Consider the following 25,075-nt stretch of genomic DNA (forward strand, 5'->3'; position numbering starts at 1 on the left):
GTGGAACCTAAAAAACTGTACAAATGAACTTATTAACAAAACGGAAACAGACTTTGAAAACTTATGATTACCAAAAGGGAAAGGCAGAGGTAGGGAAGGGATAAAGATCCTCATCTGGAACACCCTAATGAGAGATGTTGAAGATGACATAAAGAGATGGAAAGAAAGATCATATTCTTGTGAGGCCAAGCATTTGCAACTAGCCTCTGCTTTCCATTTCCCAAGGAAGGAGGCAAGCGGGCTTGAGTCCAGGTATTTACAATCAACCTCCGGCTTGCCCTTTGAAAGAGAAAGAATAAGAGATACAGGGTAAATAGTCAGGCTTTGTCTCCTGAGGACACTTTAAGATAACAGCTCTGGCAGAGACAGAGGGGCTACTCTCCGTTTGAGTAAAAGAGCAAGAGGTCACGTGTGTCCCATTCTCAGGGCAGGAGAGACACTGCACATGGGCAGAAAGGCTCCTTGGGGGTCAAAAACAAAGGGGCCCCACCCCATAATATGTGATGCAACGTCTCCCCCTTAGGTCTCTGTGCTGGCATGCATCTTGGGATAGAGTTGCTCATGCATGTTGGGGAGGGTCCTAGGGCAGGTCAGGTGTGAGAAAAGAAACAGGATAACTGGCCAAACGGAAACAAAGACCCAAAAGGACTGCCCTATATAAGTGACTTAACTGCCTCTCACTGCACTCCTCCTCATTAGGACAGATGCCCACACCCTGTCTCTCCAAGTGTGTATCATTGCCTTCTCTGTCTTAACTAAACAAGCTGTTTCTCTGTGTGCTCTCCTACTTGTTGTGCTGTGTCTCTAACAATACACTCTGTACCTCTTTTTACAGATTTTGCCTCCTTGAGAAATGCATTTTTCAAAGGGGCAAACTTAAAGCCACAGCTCTGTTTTTTAAGGAATCTCCACACTGTTCTCCATAGTGGCTGTACTAGTTTGCATTCCCACCAACAGTGTAAGATGGTTCCCTTTTCTCCACACCCTCTCCAGCATTTATTGCTTGTAGACTTTTGGATAGCAGCCATTCTGACTGGTGTGAAATGATACCTCATTGTGGTTTTGATTTGCATTTCTCTAATAATGAGTGATGTTGAGCATCTTTTCATGTGTTTGTTAGCCATCTGTATGTCTTCTTTGGAGAAATGTCTGTTTAGTTCTTTGGCCCATTTTTTGATTGGGTCGTTTATTTTTCGGGAATTCAGCTGCAGAAGTTGCTTGTATATTTTTGAGATTAATTGTTTGTCTGTTGCTTCATTTGCTATTATTTTCTCCCATTCTGAAGGCTGTCTTTTCACCTTGTTTATAGTTTCCTTTGTTGTGCAAAAGCTTTTAATTTTAATTAGGTCCCATTTGTTTATTTTTGCTTTTATTTCCAATAATCTGGGAGGTGGGTCATGGAGGATCCTGCTGTGATTTATGTCGGAGAGTGTTTTGCCTATGTTTTCCTCTAGGAGTTTTATAGTTTCTGGTCTTACGTTTAGATCTTTAAAGCTGCCATATGACCCAGCAATCCCACTGCTGGGCATATACACCGAGGAAACCAGAATTGAAAGAGACGCGTGTACCCCAATGTTCATCGCAGCACTGTTTACAATAGCCAGGACATGGAAGCAACCTAGATGTCCATCAGCAGATGAATGGATAAGGAAGCTGTGGTACATATACACAATGGAATATTACTCAGCCATTAAAAAAAATACATTTGAATCGGTTCTACTGAGATGGATGAAACTGGAGCCCATTATACAGAGTGAAGTAAGCCAGAAAGAAAAACAACAATACAGTATACTAATGCATATATACGGAATTTGAAAGATGGTAACGATAACCCTATATGCGAGACAGAATAAGAGACACAGATGCATGGAACAATTTTATGGACTCTGAGGGAGAAGGTGAGGGTGGGACGTTCTGGGAGAATGGCATTGAGACATGTGTATTGTCATATGTGAAACAGAGCACCATTCCATGTTCGATGCATGTGACAAGGGCTCAGGGCCGGGGCAATGGGATGATCCAGAAGGATGGGATGGGGAGGGAGGTGGGTGGGGGGTCCGGGAAGGGGAACACATGTAAACCCATGGCTGATTCATGTCAATGTATGGCAAAAACTATTACAATATTGTAAAGTAATTAGCCCCCAACTAAAATAAATAAATTAAAAAAAAAAAAAAATAAAGCCACAGCTCACTGCTGCCTCTCTGAGATCACTTGGATTGGAAGAATCAATATTGGCAGAACGACTATACAACCCAGTGCAACCTACTGATGCTGAATCCCTATCAAATTACCGATGGTATTTTTCACAGAACTAGAACAAAAATTCTCAAGGTTTGTATGGAGACACAAAGGACTGTGAATAGCCAGAGCAATCCTGAGAGAGAAAAATGGAGCTGGAGGAATCAGGCTCCTGGGCTTCAGACTATACTACAAAGGTACAGTCATCAAAACAGTATGGTACTGGCACAAAAACAGAAATATTGATCAAAGGAACAGGATAGAAAGCCCAGAAATAAACCCATGTGCCTACGGTCAATTAATCTCTGACAACGGAGGCAAGAATATACAAAGGAGAAAAGACAGTCTCTGCAATAAGTGGTGATGGGAGAACAGCTGCACAGAAAAGAATGAAATTAGAACATTCTCTAACATCATACACAAAAATAAATTCAAAATGGATTAAAACCTAAATGTAACACAAGACACTATGTAACTCTTAGAGGAAAACATATGCAGAATACTCTTTGACATAAATCACAGCAATATGATTTTGCATCCACCTCCTAGAGTAATGAAAATAAAAACGAAAATAAACAAGTGGGATGTAATTAAACTTAAAAGCTTTTGGACAGCAAAGGTTGCGGGGGGGTGGGGGGTGGGGCGGGGACTATAAACAAGACGAAAAGACAACCCTCAGAATGGGAGAATACATTTGAAAATGATGTGACAGACAGGGGATTACCTTCCAATATACAAGCACTTCATGAACCTCATCATACATACATACATACATACATACGCATATATATATAAAATCTGCCCATTATGTTTTATAAAAAGGGGCAGAAATTGTGTTTCTCCAAGAAGACACACAGATGGCCAAAAACCACGTGAAAAGATGCTCAACATCATTAATTATCAGATAAATGCAAATCAGAACTACAATGAGGTATCACCTCACGCCTATCAGAATGGCCATCATCATAAATGTACAAACGGTAAATGCTGGAGAAAGTGTGGAGAAAAGAGAATCCTCCTTCACTGTTGATGGGAACATAAATTGGTACAACCACTACGGAGAAGAGTATGAAGTTTCCCTAAAAACTGAAAATAGAACTACCGTAAGATCCAGCAATCCCACTCCTGGGCATATATCTGGAGAAAACCATAATTTGAAAAGATGCATGCACTCAAATGTTGATTGCAGCACTCTTTACAACAGCCAAGACACGGTAGCTACCTAAATATCCAACGACGGAGAAATGGATAAGGAATATGTGATACATATATACAATGGAATATTACTTAACCATACAAAGAATGAAATAATGCCACTTGCCGCAACATGGATGGATGTGGTGATTGTCATACTGAGTGAGGAAAGTCAGAAAGAGAAAGACAAGTGTCCCTTAGGGGTGGAACCTAAAAAACTGTACAAAGGAACTTATTTACCAAACAGAAACAGACTTTGAAAACTTATGATTACCAAAAGGGAAAGCCAGCGGTAGGGGAGGGATAAATTAGAAGTTCGGGATTAACAGATACAGCCTACTATATGTGAAACAGATAATCAACAAGGGCCTTCTGTATAGCACAGGGAACTCTACTCAACATTGTGTAATAATTTTTATGGATAAAGAATCAGAAAAGAAATGGATATATGTAGATGTATAACTGAATCACTCTGCTGTACACCTGAACCTAACACAACATTGTAAATCAACTACACGCCAGTTAAAAATAAACATTAAATTAAAAGAAATGTTTTTAAAAGTACATTATGAATAGATATTGACACTACTTACTTTTTCTGAACATGGTTTTCTCCCATAGTTTGATAAGCTGGAAGGATATATCACCTCAAATTAAATCAAGTTTGTATTCCTGGGGTGAATCTGTGTGCTGTGCTGTGCTTAGTTGCTCAGTCCTGCCCGGCACTTTGCGACCCCATGGAGGGGGGAGCCCAGCGGCTCTTCTATCTATGGGGATTCTCCAGGCAAGAATACTGGAGTGGGTTGCCATGCCCTCCTCCCGGGGAACTTCCCCACCCAGGGATCGAACCCAGGTCTCCCGCATTGCAGGTAGGTTCTTTACCATCTGAGCCACCAGGGAAGCCCCGGGATGAACCTACTCATGGCATATGATGTATTTCCCTTTTGCATATCCTGTAGGATTCACCTTGCTAAGATTCTGTTTCTGGTTCTTGCTTTTATGCGCTGAGTGTGTGATTGACCTGTGCGTTTCCTTTCTCAAACTGTCCTTGACAGGATTTAATATCAAGGTTATTTCATTCTCAGGGAAATGAGTTTGGGAGTATCCCACCTTTTCTATTTTTCCTAAGGTTTTGTGTGAAATTGAAAATATTTATGCCTAGGATGTTTGTCAGCATTCAGTGGGGGATGCCTGGAGGATTTCTGTGAAAGTTGCTTTGACTACTGGTGTATTTCATTATGGTTACCTGGAGCAACTCAGGGTGGCTATTCTTTCTGGAGTCAGTGTTGGTAAGTTATTTCTTTTTTTTTTTTTCTAAAAATTGGTCATCTTTTCCTAAGTTTTCAAACGGACTGGAATAAAGTGGCCCATGATGTCCTCTTTGCCCCCAAATTTTATTTTCGGAAATATCTCTCTTACATGTAGCTGTTGTTGTTGTTCAAGTCACTAAGTCGTGTCCAACTCTTTGCGACCCCATGGACTGCAACACACCAGGCTGCCCTGTCCTCCACTATCTCCTGGAGTTTGCTCAAACTCGTGTCCATTGAGTCGGTGATGGCATCCAACCACCTCCTCCTGTGTACCCCACCCCCACCCCACCTTATCCTCCTGCCCTCACTCTCTCCCAGCATCAGGGTCTTTTCCACTGAGTCCTAACCACTGGACCCCCAGGGTATTCCTTCTACGGATAGCAGTTGCAAGAAAACAGCACAGAACACCCAAAGATCCTTCACCTGGACTGAGTCACTATTAATATTTTGCCACATTTGCCATAGTCTCTGTCTGTCTCTCTCTCTGTTTTGTTGAATCACTGGAGTTCCTTTAAGACGTTGCGGTGTATCTTCTCTCAATATTCCAGTATGGATCTCTAAAGAAAAAGATTAGTCTGCCTCAAAATCTTAATGCAATTATCATACTCAGGAAATTTAATTTTGAGACAATACAGTTACCTACTATATGATCCTCACTCAAAATGTCTGATCGTCCCAATATGGTTTTTCTACCTGATTTCTAAAATAAGTTTGCTTCCAAATAAAGGCCACGTGATGCATTTGGTTGTCAAGCGTCTTCAGTGTCCTGTAAACTATAACATTTCCCTAGATTTTTTTGGTCTTGCACGATAGTGACATTTTTAAAGATCCAATCCAGGTGGTTTTTAGAAATCTTCTCCAGTTGAATTTGTCTCATTGCTGCTTCCTGATTCCACTCAGGTTAAATGTTTTGGCAGGAATACCGCAAAGTTGATGTCCTGTCCGTCTCCGTGCATGGCATCAGGATATTCTTTAGATTCTTCCAATTCTATTCAGATATATTTGACATGCAGAACTGTATAAATTTAAAGTGTACAGCATCATGGTTTGACTTATATACATCATGAAATGAAATGATTATCACAATAAGTTTAGTGAACGCTCATCTTCTCATATAGATACAAAATTAAAGAAAAAGACAATTTTTCTTGTGAGAAGAACTCTTAGGATTTGCTCTCTTAACAACTTTCATATATAACATACGGCAGTGTCGATTGTATTTACCATGTTGTACGTTACATCCCTCGTACTTATTTATCTAGTAACCGGAAGTCTGCCCCTTTTGCCCACCTTTGTCCAATTCCCCTCCCCCACACCTACCCTTTGGTAAGTGCAAATCTGATCTCTTTTCCTCCGCATCTTTGTTTGTTTGCTTGTTTGTCTGTTTGCAAGCGTAATTGACCTACAACACCATGTTAGTTCCTGGGATACAACATCGTGATTTATTATTTCTATACATTTCAAAATGGTCAGCACTGTAATTCTAGTTATGATATGCCACCATACAAGGGCAGTGCGTAGTTATTGACTATATTCCCTACACTGTGCGTGTCTCTTTTTCTATCTGATTATTTTAAGTTGCTGGCCTCTTAAGTTTAAATGCATATTAACTACCCCCCTTCTTTACTCCTCTCCTCACGTTTACTGTTTCTGACATCATATTTTCCATCTTTTTCTTCTGTGTATCCTTTAACTAAGGGGCTTCCCAGGTGGCTCAGCGGTAAAGCATTTGCCCGCCAATGCAGGAGACGTGGGTTCGACCTGTGGGTCGGGAAGGTCCCCTGGAGAAAGAAATGGCAACCGAATCCAATATCCTTGCCTGGAGAATCCCATGGACAGGGGAGTCTGGCGGGCTAGGTCCATGGGGCTTCAAAGACTCGAACATGACTTAGCAACTAAACAACAGCAACACTCCCGTACCTACTCATTGCGGATACAGATGCTTTTTACTACTTTAGTCCTTTATCCTTCCCACTAGCTTTGTAAGTCATTGATGTACTACCTTTACTGTATATTCGCCTTTATCAGTGAGCTTTCTCCTTTCATCATTTTCTTTTCTTTTTTTTTTTATAAATTTATTTATTTTAGTTGGGGGCCAATCACTTCACAACATTGCAATAGTTTTTGCCATACATTGACATGAATCAGCCATGGGTTTACATGTGTTCCCCCTCCTGGACCCCCCACCCACCTCCCTCCCCATCCCATCCTTCTGGATAATCATTTTCATGTTTCTAGTTGTGTCTTTTCTTTTTTGCTTGGAGAAGTCCGTTTGACATTTCCTGTAAAGCTGGTTTCGTGATGCTGAACTCTTTTAGCTTTTGCCTGTCTGTAAAACTTTTGATCTCTCCTTCAGATTGGAGTGACAGTCTTTCCAGTAGTGTCTTCTTGGTTGGAGGTTTTTCTCTTTATCGTTTTAAATATGTCGTGCCACTCCCTTCTGGCCTGCAGAGTTTCTGCCAAAAAGTCCCTTGTGTGTAACTTGTTGCTTTTCCCTTGCTGCTTTTAACATCCCCTCTTTAGCTTTATTTTTTGCCATTCTAACTACAATGTGTCTTGCTTTGTCTTCTTTCTGTTTAGGGCTCTCTGTGTTCAGTACCTGGATGCCCATTTCTTTTGCCAGGTTAGCAAAGTGTTCAGCTGGTATGTCTTCACATATGCTCTCTGCCCCTTTCTGTCTTTCTTCTGCTGCTGGGACCCCTAGAATTCAAATGTTTCTATGCTTGACCTGGTCCCAGAGGTCTCTGAAACTGTCCTCATCTATGTTTATTCCTTCTTTTTTCCTGTTCAGCTTCAGTGATTTCCACTCTCCTGTCTTCCAGCTTCTTGATCTGTTCCTCCGTATCATCTCACCTACCGTTGAAGTATATTTTTTCTTTTTTTTTTTTTTTTTTTAGCACGCAAACAACACGAATTTATTTATCTTACAATTCTGGAGGAAATGGGTCATCTGGGGTTAAAAACAAGGTGTGGGAAGACTTATTTCCTTCTGTTCCTTCCACGGCTTTAGGGGAGAATCCGGTTCCTCACCCTTTCCGGCTTCTAGAGGCACCCATAGTCCTTGGTCTGTAGTCCCTTCCTCCCATAGCAGCTTCAAATCTCTCTGTCTAACCTTTGCTTCATCCTCACACCTTCTTGCCTTGTTCTGATCTTCTTATCTCCCTTTTTTTTAATTTTTTTTTTTAATTTTTTTTTATAAATTTATTTATTTTAGTTGGGGGCCAATCACTTCACAACATTGCAATAGTTTTTGCCATACATTGACATGAATCAGCCATGGGTTTACATGTGTCCCCCTCCTGGACCCCCCACCCACCTCCCTCCCCATCCCATCCTTCTGGATCATCCCATTGCCCCGGCCCTGAAGCAACCTAGATGTCCATCAGCAGACGAATGGATAAGGAAGCTGTGGTACATATACACAATGGAATATTACTCAGCCATTAAAAAAAATACATTTGAATTGGTTCTACTGAGATGGATGAAACTGGAGCCCATTATACAGAGTGAAGTAAGCCAGAAAGAAAAACAACAATACAGTATACTAATGCATATATATGGAATTTGAAAGATGGTAACGATAACCCTATATGCGAGACAGAATAAGAGACACAGATGCATGGAACAATTTTATGGACTCTGAGGGAGAAGGTGAGGGTGGGACGTTCTGGGAGAATAACATTGAAACATGTATATTATCATATGTGAAACAGAACACCATTCCATGTTCGATGCATGAAGTATATTTTTTATTTCACGGATTGTACTCTTCATCTCTGTTTGGTTCTCCTTTTGATGTTTTATTCTTGCTACTTTTTTTAAACTTTTTAAAATTGATTTATTTTTAAATGGAGGATAATTGCTTTAAAATATTATGTTGGCTTCGGACGAACATCAACTTGAATCATCCATAGGTATACATATATCCCCTCCCTCTTGAACCTCCTTCCCAGCTCCCACCCCACCCCACCCATCTAGGTTGCCACAGAGCACCAGGCTTGAGTCCCCTGCATCATACAGCAAATTCCCAATGGCTATCTGTTTTACATATGGTAAGGTATGTGTTTCAATGCTACTCTCTCTATTCGTCCCACCGGCTCCTTCCCTCACTGTGTTCGCAAGTCTGTTCTCTGTGTCTGTGTCTCCATTGCAGCCCTGCCAATAGGTGCATCAGTACCATCTTTCTAGATTCCATATATATATGCGTTAATATATGATAATTGTTTCTCACTTTCTGACTTACTTCACTCTGTATAATAGGCTCTAGGTTCATCCACCTCAATAGAACTGACTCAAATGTGTTCCTTTTTATGGCTGAGTAATGTTCCACTGTATATATGTACCACCACTTCTTTATCCATTCATCTGTCCATGGACATCTAAGTGGCTTCCATTTCCTAGCTGTTTCAAATAGTGCTGCAGTGAACATTGGCATACATGGGTCTTTTTGCATTACGGTATCGTCAGGGTACATGCCCAGTAGTGGGATTGTCGGGTCTTATGGTCGTTTTATTCCCAGGTTTTGTTTCAAGGACTCTCCTTACTGTTCTCCAGAGTAGCTATATCATTTACATTGCCACCAACAGTGCCAGAGGGTTTGCTTTTCTCCACATCAGTTCTAGTGTGTGTTGTTTGTAGCTATTCTGATGATGGCCATCCTGACCTGTGTGAGGTGATACCTCGTTATAGTTTTGATTTACGTTTTCTAATAATGAGTGTGGGGAGAAATGGCAATAACCTCAGATACACAGACGACACCACCCTTACGGCAGAGAGTGAAGAGGAACTAAAGAGCCTCTTGATGAAGGTGAAAGAGAAGAGTGAAAAAACTGGCTTAAAACTCAACATTCAAGAAACGAAGATCATGGCATCCGGTCCCATCACTTCACGGCAAATAGATGAGGAAACAACGGAACCAGTGACAGACTTTATTTTCTTGGGCTCCAAAATCACTGTGAACGGTGACCGCAGCCACAAAATTAAAAGACGCTTGCTCCTTGGAAGAAAAGCAATGACAAACCTAGACAGCGTATTAAAAAGCAGAGACGTTACTTTGCCTACAAAAGTCCTTGTACTCAAAGCTATGGTTTTTCCAGCAGTCACGTAGGGATGTGAGAGCTGGACAAGAAAAAAGGCTGAGCGCCGAAGAATTGATGCCTTTGAAGTGTAGTGCTGGAGAAGACTCTTGAGAGTCCCTTGGACAGCAAGGTCAAACCAGTCAACCCAAAAGGAAACCAATCCTGCTCATTCATTGGAAGCCCTGATGCTGAAGCTGAAGCTCCAATACTTTGGCCACCTGATGCGAAGAGCCGACTCATTGGAAAAGACCCTGATGCTGGGAAAGGCTGAAGGCAGGAGGAGAAGGGGACGACAGAGGATCAGATGTTTGGATGGCATCACTGACGCAGTGGACATGAGTTTGAGCAACCTCTGGGAGATGGTGAAGGACAGGGAAGCCTGGCGTTTTGCAGTCCATGGGTGGCAAAGAGTGGGACACGACTGAGCTACTAAACAACAACAAATTCTATTGCATATAATCCTGCAAGCCTAAAACATACTTCTCTCCCCACTATGAATCAATATCAAATGAATAAGCATAGCCTTCAGCTGACATAGGTAGGGCTAGCACCTACATTGCTGGCTATGGGGTCCTAGGTGTCCCAAAGTTCGTTTTGTCCTGCTGGTGAGTGTGGCTGTTTCTGGGGGCAGCTGGCTGACATGCCAAGGTATCTTCAGGCTGGTTTTTCCTGCCGTTGACTGGGTTTGGGGTCCAGGGTGTCCTGGGGCTAGCGCCAGCTCACTGGTGGGTGGAGCTCTGTTTCTGTTCCTGGGTCTCTAACTGCAGGGCCCTGGGGGTCTCAGAGCTGGTCTCAGTTCACTCTTCGGTGCGGCCCGTTCCTGATATTGCTGGCTGTGGAATCCTGGATGTCGCATAGGGGGTTTCCACACACTGCAGTGTGGGGCCAGATTCCAGAGCTGCTGGCTGAGAGCTCCAAAGTGTCCCAGACCTGGTGTCTACTTGCTGGTACACTGTGCTGGGGCTCAGTGGCTCTTGGGACTGGTGTGGGCCTGCTGGTGGGTGACCTATTTCCAGCTGTGGCAGGCTGCAGGGCTGGAGTTACTCTGGTTGCTGTTGTCTGCCTGCTGGTGGATGGAGCTGATTCCTGGGTTCTCTGACTTCAGGGCTCTGGAGGAGTCCAGAAGTTGGTGTTTTGGGCCATTGGTGGATGGGTCTGGGTACAAGGAATACTAGGGCTGGTGCCTACCCACTGATGGGTAAAACTGGTCCTGGGGCTAGTGATGACCTGCTGTGGGCAGGAACTAGGTCCCAGGGCCTCTGACTGCAGGACCCTGGAGTCCTGGCTTAGTGCCTTCTCACTGGTATAGGGCCAGTGTGGTGTGTCGGGGCCTCTGATTGACAGGTCCAGCTCCAGAGAGTCTTAAGACAGCAGGCTTGCTTGTGGGTGGGGCTGCATCTCTGCCTGGCTAGTAGCTGGGCCTGTCCTAGTATTCCTGCCTACAGGCTGATGGGCAGGTCTAAGCACTGGTGGTAGTAAGCTAGAGGGGGGGAGTCCAAAACGGCACTTGCTAGCACCAGTTTCCACGGGGTAGAAGGAGCTCCGCAAAATGACTGCTTCCAGTGTCTATGTCCCCAGGGTGAGTCCAGTTGCCTCTTGCCTCTCTGGGAGGCTCTCCAAGATAAGTAGCTGGGTCTGACCCAGGCTCCTTTCAAACTATTGCTTCAGCCCTGGGTCCTGGAGCGTGTGAGATTTTGTATGCCCCCGTTAAGAGTGGAGTCTATTTCCCACGACCGCTTGGCTCTCCTGAAATTAAGCCCTGCCGGCTTCAAATCCAAAAGTCCTGGGAGATCCTCTTCATGCGAATAAATACAATTTCATCAGCAAAATTATACAGACTACCACTACACAGAATAGGCATGAATCTTACAAACTTAACATTGATTGAAAAACCAAGAAGCAACACAGATATATTTAACAATTCCATTCGTACAGCTGTAAGTAGCTGTCAACACTAACTCATAACATTATATGTGTGTGTGTGTGTGTGTGTGTGCGTGTGTGTAGTATAAAATTTTTGAGGAGAACGGAAGAAAGGATGGCACATAAGTAAGAGTGGGCCTATTCTCCTTGAAGAAGGAACGGGGCTAAGATAAGACAGGGAAACTTCAGGAGTGTTGGGGAAAGCCGACACTATCCGCTTCTATGACTTGGGGGTATACACTTGATAATCAATTATTAAACTCGACGTATATATTGTGACTTTTTCTCTATCTATGTTACGTTTCGGTATAACTGGAGAAGAATATAATGCTTAGGGAAATAACATCCCAGTATAAGCATAGTGTAATTATATTCTAACCAGAAGTAGAACCAAAATTACTTTCTTTGTTGATAACCTATCTAACTGAGCTTAGTAATCTTATTTCATCTACATTAATAGCTATATTTTTGGGAACTCATACCTTTTTAACTAAAACTAATCAAGTGATGCTTATTTAATTATAATATCAATCTCAATTTTTAAATATATTCCATATTTGGGTAGTACATTCTCATTCAGAATTTAATTGTGAACTTGTGCTGAAACTCAAAGAAGTCATGTATTTGGATACAATTTCTCAGAGACGTCTCCCCTCCCCATCCACTTCCTCTCAGAGGTGGAGCACCAAGAACCTGAGAAAAAGAAATGAAGGCCAGAAATCCAGAGCGATGTGCCTGCGCTATAGTACACCTATCTGACCAGCCGAGGGCAGTATTGCTTAAGGCTGTTTTTTGGGAAGGGCCAGATGCCATGCCTTTGGAGTTCCTCCTGTTCTTTGTGATTCGTCTATTAACCCCTGAGACTGAGGAGCTTATTTGTGCCAGTATGGTGGCGGTGGTGATGGTGCTGGTGGTTGGATGGGCTGCATCTCCCTTGCCCGTTTGACACTGCTGTCTTAACACCAACCTTCACCCCTGCTCCCCGCAGCAGCAGCTCTTTTCTTCCTCTTTCTCCTCAGACAGAAACTGAGACCATCGATGTGCTAGACTGGGTGTGCTCCCACCTTCCACTGGCACAGAAGCAGTAGGTGGGTGTGCACAGCCCTTCAAGCCCTTCCCTTGTTCTTTGTAAGGAGCAAAGCGGAAAGAATTTTCCTTGAATGTCAGCCTCCACCCCGCAGTGAGTGCCCCTACTTTTGTTTCTAGTCTTGTGGCCCAAGTGAAGGCTCCACACTGGTTTGTGGCATCGATAGGGTCGATAGGAAGAATGTCATGTTTTTTAAAAGCTCACTGATTGATGAAATGAAACAGGAGTCATTTTCTGGGGCCACCCCGCTGCCTAAAGATAACAAAACTTTTCCCATTATAAATACGGATCCATCTTCTAACCTTGTTGTTCAGAATTCCAGCTGTTATAATGCACCTCCCTTTTTAAGGATGGACCCGAAACAGAAATTGAGGAAACATTTCTCTTGAGACTTTACCTTAAATGACTGAGCATGTAAGGGTCTTCTCGTGCTTATTAGGGATTTTTCATCTCTTTAAACTACATGTGCTTTATTGCTAATTCTTTGACACCATCAGAAGACATTTTGGAAAAAAATTGTTTTGCCCATGATTCGAGGACCCAAATGCCTCAACTGAGTTTTCCCGCAAGGTTCCTGCCCCAGAATCACAGACGTACAGAATATTAGAGCTAGATAATCTCACGTAGAAATCTAACAGTTCTACTCCTGAGGGGTGTACAAATGGGGAATCTGAGAGTAGAGGGACAGTGCCATGTCAAGGCCAGCAGACAGTTCAACTATACCTCTTCAGTCCCCACTTTGCTGTTCGTTAGGACAGAAGCACCTCCATCGCCTCACACTCAGAGCCCTTGTGGATGGGTGTTGAAGTTGGTACAGCTTCTTCCCAACCTCCTGACTAACTGGAAACAATGAAATCTGTCCCATTTACTGTCAGTTATAGCTAGAGCCTTGTTCACTCACTTGAGCATCCCGGGTGAAGCACTCTCCTTCACTGCATCCACAGAATCTCTAGTGTTTTGGGGTCACCGTGGATTGCTGACCTGACAGGCCTAACGCAAGGTGGAGTAAGGTAGGGCAAGCACTTGATGAGCAATCAGGAGACCTGTCTCTCGCCTAACCTGCTGAAAAGCACTTCCCCTTTCTGAACCTCTTGTTTCTCCATCTGGGAAAAGAGGAAGGTGACCTAGAACAGTGGCTCTCAACCTGGGTTCCAAGAACTTCCTGAAATTGTGTGCAAAGGCTTCTTGGGAGGGTGTATGGAGCTTTCAATAGATTCTCAAAGGAGTCCTATTATGGGCTGAGTTGTGTTGCCCCTAAATTCCTATCTTCAAACCTTAATGCTCAAAGTGACTGAATTTGGAGATGGAGCCTTTAGAGAGGTAATTAGGGTTGATTGAGGGAGCTGGTAAAGAATCTGCCTGCAATACAGGTTTGATTCCTGTGTTGGGAAGTACCCCTGGAGAAGGGATACGCTACCCACTCTAGTATTCTTGGGCTTCTCTGGTGGCTAGATGGTAACGAATCCACCTGCAGTGTGGCACACCTGAGTTCCATCCCTGTGTTGGGAAGTTCCCCTGGAGGAGGGCATGGCAACCCACCCCAGTATTCTTGCCTGGAAAATTCCCATGGACAGAGGAGCCTGGTGTGCCACAGTTCATGGGGTCACCAAGAGTCTGACACGACTGAGTGACCAAGCACAACACACACAGAGGTTATAAGAGTGGGGCCCTAATCCCATAGGATCTGATATCCTTAAAAGAGGAGGAGTTACCAGGTCTCTCGCACTCTCTCTCTCTGTCTCCGTCCACACACAGAGGAAATGTCATGTGAGGAAACAGAGAGAAGGTGGCCAACTGCAATACAAGAGGAGTGCCTACACCAGGAATTGAACTGGCTGGCACCTTGATCTTGGACTTCTAGTATCCCGAACTATGAGAAACTAAATGTCTTTTGTTTAAGCCATCCGGCCTGTGGTATTTGGTTTTGGCAACTCGAACAGACTAACGCAGGGCCCATAACCAAAAAAAAGGTTCAGAGCCATTGGACCCGCTGGTTGCCAGAAACCCATCCTGGACATTCATGTTTCAATACAACGATTTTAGGCACTTGCAGATTTCTTGAGTTCTTGCTTCGAACAGTGCAGGATATCATTTATTGCAACATACTTCCTCTGCTAATAGTTGCATAACACACATTTGTATCTATATAAACCCAAAGGCCAGAGTTTAAATCCTGATTCCACCATCTACTAGGTGTTTGACTTTGGAGAAGTTATCGCATGTTTGTGCCTTGAATATAAAGTAGGGATAACATTAGTGTCTCCCTCACATGGCTGTTGTGAGAATTAAATGACATAATGCATGTAGAGGGCCTAGCACATAATCAAGTTTCAAGAGATATTAGTAGCTTTTGTGATGAAAATGTAAGTAGCAGTCAGGGTTTTTTGCCCTTATAAACAACACTGTTGTGAGCAAACCTCTTTATACACAGAGAATTGTTTTTAAGTCCTTAGCTGGATTAACTAAGAGGAAAAGACTAAAGTAACTGAAATCATAAATAAAAGAGGGGATATTACAACCAACGTGACAATAATAAACAGGATTTTACAAGAATATCATGACCAATTGTGGCAATAAATTGGACAACCTAGAAGAAATGGATAAATTCCTAGGAACACACAATCTACCAGAACTGAATCAAGGAGAAACAGAAAACACAATAGACCAACAATGAGATTGAATCGGTAATGACAACCCCCCCTGCACACACACACACAAAATCAGGAACTGATAGCTTCACTGGAGAATTCCACCAAACATTTAAAAAATTAATACCAATCTTTCTCAAATGCTTCCAAAAAATCGAAGAAGAGGGAACACTTCCAAACTCATTTTATGAGGCCAGCGTTATCCTGATATCAAAGGCACCAAAAGAAAAGAATACTAGAGGCCACATTCCCGGATGAATGCGGATGCAAAAATCCTCGACAAAATACTAGCAAAACAATTCAACAGCACATTAGCAGGACTATGTGCCACGGTCAAAAGGGATTTATCCCTTGGTGCAAGGATAGTTTAGCATACAAAAATCAATCAATGTAATAAAACACATTAACTGAATGAAGGACAAAAATCACACGATCTTCTCTATAGATGCACAAAAAATTCAACACTCCTTCATGAGAAAACACAGTCAAACAACTAGGAGTAGAAAGAAATTACCTCGACATAATAAAGTCCACAAATAACATCATACTCAGCGGTGAAAGTCTGAAATCGCTTCTTCTAAGGTGAGGAACAAGGCAAGGAAGCCCGCTCTCACCATTATGTTAGTATTCAACAACTGGAAGTCATAGCCAGAGCTGTTAGGAAAGCAAAAGAAATAAAAGGCATCCAAGTCAGAAAGAAGTAAAATTATCTCTGTTGAAGATAGCATGCTTTCGTACATGCAAAACTCAAAAGATTACACACACCCTTACACACACACATGGACACAACTGGTAGAACTAATAAACAAATTCAAAAAAGTTGTAGGACACAAAATCCAAAAGGAAAGTTCAGTTGTATTACTATACACTAACAAAGAACAATTTGAAAAGGAAATTAAGAAAACAATTCCATTGACATTAGCAGCAAAAAAGAATAAAATACTGAGGAATAAACTCAAGCAAGGAGTCAAAAGACTTGTACACTGCCAACTACAAAACATTGCTGAAGGAAACTAAAAAAGACACAAATAAACGGAGAGGCATCTCTCTGCACAGACAGGAATATAAATATTGTTAAGAAGTCCACACTATCTAAGGTGGTTAATTTTATGTGTCAGCTTGACTGGTCCACAGAGTGCCTAGGTATTTAGTCAAACATTATTCCGGGTGTTTCTGTAGGGTGCTTTTTCATGAGATTAACATTTAAATCAGTCAACTGGATAAAACAGATTTCCTCCTGATAATGTGGGTGGGCTTTACCTAATCAGTTGATAGTCTGAATAAAACGAAAAGGCAACCTTTCCTCACGTAAGAGAATTCCTCCTGCGTGAAAGCCTTTGGACCTGGGACATCAGTTTCTTTTCCTGCCTTTAGACTCAAACTGAAATATCAGCTCTACTGGTTTGGTTCTTAGGCCTTCTAACCTGGGCTAGAGCTAAACCACTGGCTCTTCTGGGTCTCCAGCTAGCCAACTCACCCTCTAGATCTTGGGACTTACCAGCCTCTACATTCGAATGAGTCAATTCTTTTACACACACACACACTCCACTGGATCTGTTCCTCTAACACACTACCCAGAGTGATCTACAGATCCAATGCAAACCCTATCAAAATCCCAATAGCATGTTTTACAGAAATAGAAAAACTCGTCCTAAAATTTAAATAGAATCTAAAAAGAGATCCTAAATAGGGAAAACAATTTGGAAAAAGAAAAAGTAGAGAACTCACACTTCCTGATTTCAAAACTTTACAAAGCTACAGTAATGAAAACTGTATGTTAGTGCCATATTAACAAATAGATCGGTGGAGTAAACTAGAGATCTTAGAAATAAACCCTCACTTTTAGAAGGTGTGCCAGGCCGTGGACTTCCTGAGAGAGGAAAAAAATGGCTTTCCTCTCTTTTTTTTTTTTTTTTAAGGTTTAAGATCTTTGGATCAAAGCAAGGACTCTGAAGTCAGATTGCTTGGTTTCAATTCTACCACTGATCCCCATGGGCCAAATGACCTTGGGCCAGTGGCTGAACCTCTCAGTACCTGTTTCCTCACCTGTAAGAGGCTGGTGATCATTAGTACTATAGTCCTAGGAGGGTCACAAGGAAGCATTACTATTTATGTACAGCACTTAGAAGAGTGCCGGGCACAGGGTCCCTGCTCTATAAGTTGCTTTTCATAGATTCAGCCAAATTACCTCCCAAATGGATTTCTTGCACCACCGCCACAGAGGTTTGCTCCTCAACTCACCCACTCTCGGAATGGTTAAGCACTTGGAAGCTTGTCGTCCTAGTGCAGGAAGCCCGATTCGTGGTTTTAGTTTACATCTCCAGGGTCAGCGGTGGTGAGCATCTTTGAAGGGGGGACTGGACAGTGAGACTCTCTCTTCTTTGAATTGCCTCAGAGTGGGGAAAGAGCTGAGGGAGTGAGGTCAACCCCAGACTGTCCCCCAAATCTGCCTGCCAAGAACGTTTGATGGAGCAGTTGAGGCAGAGATGTTACAGAAGAAAACGACAATCCCTTTGTCCTCTGGCCACTTAGGGAGAAGTACGCCGACCACTCATCACTGAGCGCGGGATTCCTCTGCCCATTCTCCCATCGGGTCATAAGACTTGTGGTGGAAGGGAGGCTGGCAAATGCTTTCAGCACGTGCTAGGCGCCCAGCGCCTCCATCCTGACGTTTCATCCTCACCTCCCAGGAGACCAGCGCCCTCAGTACCTTCCTGCCTCCTGCTCCACCCACTTTGTACACAGTCAGGGCTCAGGGCTGTGACTCTAACCGGAAAGGGGAGGTGGGACAGGAGGAGGTGGGACGAGAGGCTTGACAGAGGTATACACGCAGCATCACCTTCAGCCACCAACTCGCCATCTGCCGGGATGGCCTTTGGGCTTGGCAGCAAACCACAGGAGGCCCTCGACCCCATTGGTTACACCTCGAGGGCGCGGGCAAACAAGGCGTGTGCTGCTTGGCAGGAACCGGACCAATGAGGAGGCGGCAGCGCTGGCTCGCTGAAAGCCTCGCGTGATTTGAGGCGATCTCCTGTGTGTGGTGCGCGTGGTGCGCGTGGCGCTTGACGGCGTGCGCCAGACGCCACCCGCCTCGCCTGCCCTGACCGCCGCCACCGCTGCCACCTCGATCCGGTTGATAAATCGTCACCGTCCCAGGTCCGCCGGCCACCCAGATTGCGACATGAGCTCCTCAGATGGTGAGGCGGCTGTTTGGGGAGCGGGTTTCGGCTCAGAGTGCGGGAGCAGACCAGCGGCCTTGAGGCCAGCTCCACAGCCCCGCGGGGACCCAGGCCATGCCCCGAGCCGGGGGCACCGCGAAGCGGCGAGGGTGAGGGTGGGGATGGCTTCCTAGACCCTGAAGGCTTCGAGTCAGAGTGGGAGGTGCCGGAAGCGGGAGGGCAGGTGCTGTGGGGCCGCGAAGACCGGCCTGGCTCCCCGGCCGACGACCAGGGGGACGTCCTGCAGCTGGCTGACGAGTCAGTGGCGACCGTCCTGCAGCAGCTGACCAACCTGGGCTTGCGGGGCATCCGCAGATGCCTGTTCCCGGAGAGCTACGTGGTCGGCGAAGGGTCTCCCTTGTGGGACCTCGAGGCGCGTCCCGGCAGTCGAGGCGTGGCCGCCCGGAGGTGTGGGGAAGAGGCACAGGCTGAGGCCTGCCCTCTCCAGGTCGGCGGAGTCGAGGCGGGCCGGGCCTGGGGGATCCCGAAGAGAGGCAGTAAGAGTAGGTTGAAGGTGGCTGTGGATCGCCAGCGGCTCCCCTCAGAAAGCCCAGCCGGGCTGCTGTCCGACTCCGAGTCCTCTGATGAGTTCAGTGAGATAGAGCTGATGAGGGTGAGCATTTATGCCAAAGACAGAGGCCAGGCCAAGCTCAACGGCCCCAAGGACCCCGGGGACACACCCAGAGACTCGAAAGTCCAAGGCAGGGAGAATCTCGTTAACGTGCCAGGCACTTGCCTGTCCTCGGCTCTGCGAGGATTAATCTCGGTTGTGGAAAGGCAGGTCAGGCAGGGCGATGCAGAGCAGGAGGACGTCTCTCCCCCTAAGAAATTGCAGAGCGTGCTCAGGGAGAAGGGGGGCAGCCTGCCCAGGTACCCGGGAGTAGCAGTAGCATCAGCTACTGCAGCTGCCACTACAGGCAGCCTACCGCGGCCCAGTCCTAGGAGGAAGGGGGAACAGGAGAAGAAATCCCTCAGGGGCGTCTCCAAACCTGCCCCGGGGAGAACCTTCCCTTCCTGGGAGCAGGGAATCTCGGCCACTCCCCTGGATCCGGTCACCTTCCCCCCAGTCTCCGGCATCCCGCTGCTTGAGAGGTCCAAGAAGTATGCCTTGGTCCCTTCGGGAGCCAAAGAATCCAAGCAAACCGGCGCTCGGAAGAAATCCATGGCTAGGCGGGCACGGGAGTTGGTGGCAGCAATGGCGGTGTCCGGAGAAGACAACGACCCAAATAGAGACCCATTCCCAAAGGGCCGAGTCAGTAGGCCAGGCCCCTCCTCGCTCCCCCCTCTTCCCCCTGCCATCCTCCCCAGGACACAGGTCTTCACCCGTGCTCCCTCTGTCCATCCCTCAGGGGTGGTCATTGGGTGGCCCTCGGTCACTGGGTCATTAGGATGCCAGATTGGGGTCTTTTACTAGGGACAAACGTTAAGGTAGCACTTTGGGTGTGCTGGGCTGGGTTCTCCACCCTTGGCCTGTTTCCAGCCAGGCTGGGGCTGGAGTGGAAGGGAGAGCTGGTAGCTGAATTGATTTGAGGGGCCCCTTAAAAGCTTCACAGAGCTTCGGTGTTTAGACACATCACTTTCCTGAATCCTACTTCCTAGCTGATCCCCAAACCTTCCTTGCAGGGGCCCCAGGCTTTCTCAGTGCCACACTGTTGTCCCCAGCTCAGCTCTGCCTGCTGGCCTGGGGCTGACTTAGAGGGAATGTGCTGAAGAGATCAGCCTTTCAGTTTCCTTTCCAGTTCCCTGCCTCAGCTCGGTCTTGAATCACACGAGGTCTCACACACACAGACATAGACATATAAATGCACTGGTACACACAGGTGCATGCACACACACACATCCTTACTCCAGGTCAGTGAGAAATCTTTGTTCTTAGCTGACCACTGACAGGGCACCGGCGTCTTGTCCACAGGTGGTGCGTCAAGGAGAACCCAGCAGCACCAACGTCAACATCAGAGGCGGGCAGGATTCAGGAAACTCAGAGCCCGTGGCCATGAACAAGGGAGAAGTCATGCCCAGAGGGCCTGGCCCCTCAGGTGAGTGTCCTGGGTTTTGATATGGGGGCAGGGAACCAGGGGTGAGGGCAGAAACCTCTGTCTGTCTCTCTCTCTTTTCTGGGGCCTCAGCCTTGCTCTCAGGCTGCCTCTTCCATGGGAAACAGGTGTCAGCAGGGCTAGCCCTGGCCCCATCACCTTCTGTGTGGGATTTGTTTGGCAGGGGTGATCGGTGGCAGTGCCCCAACAGCTACTCTGGGCGTAGACCTGCAGGCTAATAGCGTTTTCTGTGAAGTGCTGTTCGCCCACATTGCTCTCCCAGGTGCTGGCCGTGGCTGCCGCTCTGGGAGGCTCGAACCCAGAACCACAGTCTTTCGGGACCATCGTGGTAAAATGGCTGCCCCTGAGGAATAGGAGGGGCAGGCCCAGAGAGAAGGTTTGGGCTGCCTGCCGGGCAGAGCCGGGGAGGCTTGATGCTAGCAGAGGGTGGTACTGCCTCACCTCACGTTAGACCCTGCTTGGCCCTTTCCACCTCACTGGGAGCCTGGGAAGCTGGATTGTGTGTCCTTTCCCTGTCAGGTGACCGTGAACCAACTGACCATCCCCCAAGACCGAAAAGGCGGCAGCAGCCAGCTGCAAGGCAGGGCTGTCCTCGGGTAATGCTTCTTCTGGCTCCTGGAAATGCACACCCAAACCCCATGGTGGGATCTGGGTCCAAGTTCAACTGACATGTGTGGGCACCCCCCCCGCCCCCCGCCCCGTCCCCATCCCACACCCCAGGGAGGGAGCCCACCTCCTTTCCTCTGAGGAAAGTCTTTCCCTTGCCAGTCTAGACACCTGGCTTTGGGATGGAGGGCCCGGGGGGAGAGGAGAGGAGGAGGAGAGGGGAGGCGGGTGTATACTAACCATTTCTCTTCCTGCTGTGTCTGCTGGCCTAGTGTCTGGTGCTACAGAGAGAAATAGACGACCTTAAGGAGCAACTTGGTATGAGGAACCAGGGACAGAGAGCAGTGGGTTCTTAATGCAGAAGTGGGGTGGGCCCTTGGGGTGGGTGGGCTGCCGGTGCAGGAGGCCTCGTAGGGACCAGCATTCCTGTGGGGAGGAGAACCTATCACGCCTGACCCTGGAGCGGGCGGTGCATGTTCAGCTGGGCGTGTGGACAAGGAGCAAAGTGCTGTGTGGACTGCGTGCACACTCTGCCAGCCAGGCGAGTCCTAGAGAGCTCCTTCTGATAGGACTTGTAGAGATGCCTTGTTGATCTGGTGTGGCCTCGGAGGTTCTTGTTGGATTGTTTGTGAGACAATTTTTGAATGGTCTGGGCGTGGCCCCGACCTTGAGAGCTGCTGGCACATTTTGTTTCCTTTTAGGAAATGGCTCCACATTTAATTCCGGTAGTGGGGAGTGACGAGGCCCAGAGCTCTTTGCATCGGGGCTGGGGGTATGTGGGTTTCAGGTTGCAGGGCTAGGTGGTTCCCCACGGGGACAGGGGGACAGGCTTCTATGTCCGTCTGTCTAGAGCACCTGTTTATGCCTCTCCCTGTTGCAGCCTCCATGCAGTACCAGGTTGACAAGTTCCGGATCCTTTGAAATGAGTGTTACACACCCCACACCCCTTCCCACAGTCCTGGCTGTTGAGCAGGGCCGTGGGCTGGCCCTGGCTTGAGGCTCTTCCCTGACTCTGCTGTTTCACAGGTTGAGCCCAGTATCTTCCGGCAAGAGGAGCAGCTGTTACCTCCGGGGCCGGCGAGCTGTGGCCAAGCTTGTTGCCTCCTGTTCTGCCTCCACCAGGGCATCCTCTGCCCCTTGTTTTGCCCCCTGTCTGCCCCAGTTTCACAGCAGTTTTTGATTAAAAGGCTTCTCATATTCTGTGTTCTGTCCTCTCTCTGGGGGGTAGGGGTTGGGGGAATGGGGCAAGGCCTGGTGGGGAGCCACTCCGTATCAGAGCCTGTTCCACAACAGTACCTCTGGCATCCTGTGGGGGGCACTCTGGGTCAGCCTGTGCTACCATCCAGGCCGTCAGGCCAGCGGAGCGCCCCTAGTGTGTGTTCTGTGTGGGCTCTGTCTGGCCACCTTGGCACGTCCCCCCTTTTCCCTGAAGGCCCTCTTCTAGTTCTCTAAACACCCTCCTCTGGGGTTTAGGAGTTTCCATTCATTGCTGCCATTCTGCCTCCCTGTCAGAAGGAAGTCATGACCCCCTTACAGAGCTCCAGTCTTTCACCCTTCCCTCACTGCACTCATTGTCCTGCTTACCCCGACCACTCTGCTTTCCTGTCAGAGCACCCTCGATCTCTCCCCTGGCTTGCCATCGATGACCTTGCCTGCATGTTTACTTAAGCAGGTGGTAACAGGCACAGGTTTGCTCATCTTCCCCCTTCCCCTGCCCTACCCTCTCAGTGGAGTCCCTACCCCACCCCACCCCCGGAGCCACCTTGCAAGCAGGAACCTGCGTACTCTCCCCGCTCTCTTTAGCACTCACCCCTGAGACTCAGGCACCAAAACTTTGGCTTCCCCTTCCTTGGGTTCAGTAAAGGGCATGAGGATGAATCTTGGACCCGCTGAACTGGGGAGCAGGATCGAAGCTCAGGGGAACACAGGGGAACACAGGAGAAAAGCTCAGGTTAGTTGCTGAGCTGGAGGTCAGGAGAGGCGTCTGGTGCCAGTCTGGGGCAGAGTGCACCCTGACAGCTAGAGATGGATGGTCCGGTCCTTGGAGCTTTCATATCCTCCCTGCCCTAACCAACTGACCAGCCTGCACTCCTGCAGCCTGGATGTCTCTCTGCCCTTGAGTGGAAACGGGCCCATCAGGCTCTATGACAAGTATGGTTGGTAAGTCTGTGTTCTTACAGGGTCTCCATCAAATACCGTTCCACCAGCCCCATGACATAGATTTTCCTGCAAATGATACTTCCCGGAGTGTCCCAGCTCAGTCTCCCAGACTACTTGTTAGGGCACACAAGACTGAGTCTGAAATCCATGTTCAATTCCCGTCCCTCCCTCCCGCCCTGAAGTTTGGGGAGGACTTCCTTCTCTCAGCCAAGACCCCAGGGCTGTGCCAGCCTGAGACTCAGAGGGACACATTTGTATTGGAGTGAAATGAGGGTAGGTTCTGCCTGACTCCCTTCCTGAAAGACCACGGTTTTATTTCACAAAAGAGGGTATGATGGTAGGTAGCACATTCAAAGTTGGTGCCTGGGCATCTCTCTGGGTGAATTAAAGTCATCAGGGATAATGCCCCTTGAGGCAGAAAGGTGTGATTCGGGGAGTAATGGAAATAGAGCCTGGTCCAGATTCTGTAAGGCACTGAGTGAGCCGAAGCAAGGGTCGGATCTCCTTTATTCAAGGGGTGTTGTCACGTTCCCAAAACATAGAAGGGGGAGGATGCAGTTCACCAAACCTCAGGACAGGACATCCCAAAATGTTGGAGTCGCTGGAGGAGGCACTGGATCCTACCTTGCGATTCTGTGATGTCTGCCAACTGCTGAGGGTGTGGATGAGTGAAAATGGGAAGGGTGGCTTCGGAGACTACCTGGGACGTGGCTGCCCATCTTAGAAACAGGAGATCCCCCCCCAACCTGGATTACTTGTGGGGAGTTAGGGGTGACTGCACCTGAGCTATGGGGAGCCCTTGGGCCCGCCCTTCCCCCACATTTTGACCTTGACTTCCTTCCGGGGCTCATGGCATGAGGTCAGGTGGACAGAGCACGAGGGTTGGGCCAGTCACAGACCTCAGGGTCAGCAAAGAACATGCGTGGGACTTACTCCTTCCACTCAGACCCCTCCCTGGAGCAGGAGGGCCTGATCACTTAGTTTACAGCTGATCCGGTGGTTATTGCCTGGTGGTGTAGCACATCTCGCTGTTGTCCGAGTGAGTAGATTTGGCAGAGACCTTCCCGCTGAGGTTTCTGCCCACCGAGACACGTAGGTAAGTTGTGCCTGGGGAGAAGTCAAGCACCAGCATCAGCACCACCCTTGGGCCGAGTGGGGCACGGGACTGTGGTCACCAGGGTGAGGAAGTTGGAGAAGCTCATGGAAGTGGAGGTGCGAGGGCGTGAACACAACCCCTCGCTCACTTTTCACCAGGCTCCCTTCCCTCCTCTGGGCACACAGTTCAGACCAACTACCTCACTATAATGTTGCTGGAAACATATACATCACAGGCCTTGGCTCAGCCCCAAGCCTTCCACTTCCAGCGGGAAATCTGAGGCATAGGTTAAAGAAATACATCTGCGCCCCAGAGGGTAGGAGGAAGGCCGAAGCCCAGCCTCATTCGGTGCACCCCTGTTGCCTTTCCCCCTCAGGCCCCTTCTCCAGCCTGGGAGACAGTGACAGCTGCTTTGGAGAGCCCTAGGCCCCATCCTGCCTGTCCAACACCTGGGAAGAGG

At 47.2% G+C, this 25,075-nt stretch overlaps 1 protein-coding gene and 1 long non-coding RNA gene across 2 annotated transcripts; one reads left to right on the forward strand and one right to left on the reverse strand.

Annotated features, from left to right (window-relative positions):
• Positions 1 to 15,649: 15,649 nt before the first annotated feature.
• On the reverse strand, positions 15,650 to 18,345 carry LOC145535817 (uncharacterized). The gene is made up of 2 exons (XR_014075501.1): positions 17,723 to 18,345; positions 15,650 to 16,135 (listed from the first exon to the last, which is right to left on the reverse strand). It is a non-coding gene; the product is annotated as an uncharacterized LOC145535817 (long non-coding RNA).
• Positions 18,346 to 18,349: 4 nt separating this feature from the next.
• On the forward strand, positions 18,350 to 22,556 carry LOC145535683 (uncharacterized protein CXorf49 homolog). The gene is made up of 7 exons (XM_081564063.1): positions 18,350 to 18,431; positions 18,505 to 18,678; positions 19,767 to 19,951; positions 20,612 to 20,735; positions 21,273 to 21,349; positions 21,632 to 21,677; positions 22,386 to 22,556. Exons 1-7 carry the CDS (start codon positions 18,350 to 18,352, stop codon positions 22,388 to 22,390), a joined length of 693 nt encoding a protein of 230 aa, XP_081420189.1. The 3' UTR covers positions 22,391 to 22,556.
• Positions 22,557 to 25,075: the final 2,519 nt, after the last annotated feature.

Source organism: Giraffa tippelskirchi, chromosome X (genome assembly GCF_054371585.1).
Source record: "Giraffa tippelskirchi isolate mGirTip1 chromosome X, T2T-mGirTip1v1.2.pri, whole genome shotgun sequence".
Taxonomy (NCBI): Eukaryota; Metazoa; Chordata; class Mammalia; order Artiodactyla; family Giraffidae; genus Giraffa; species Giraffa tippelskirchi.

Excerpts from the sequence above, each read along its gene's own strand:
- LOC145535683 (XM_081564063.1), top strand. The coding sequence starts at position 18,350 with ATGGCCTTTGGGCTTGGCAGCAAACCACAGGAGGCCCTCGACCCCATT. Across the intron at positions 18,432-18,504 it reads GGCGCGGGCAAACAAGGCGT|GCGATCTCCTGTGTGTGGTG; the intron begins GTGCTGCTTGGC and ends GCGTGATTTGAG. Across the intron at positions 18,679-19,766 it reads CGACATGAGCTCCTCAGATG|TCTCCGGCATCCCGCTGCTT; the intron begins GTGAGGCGGCTG and ends CCTTCCCCCCAG.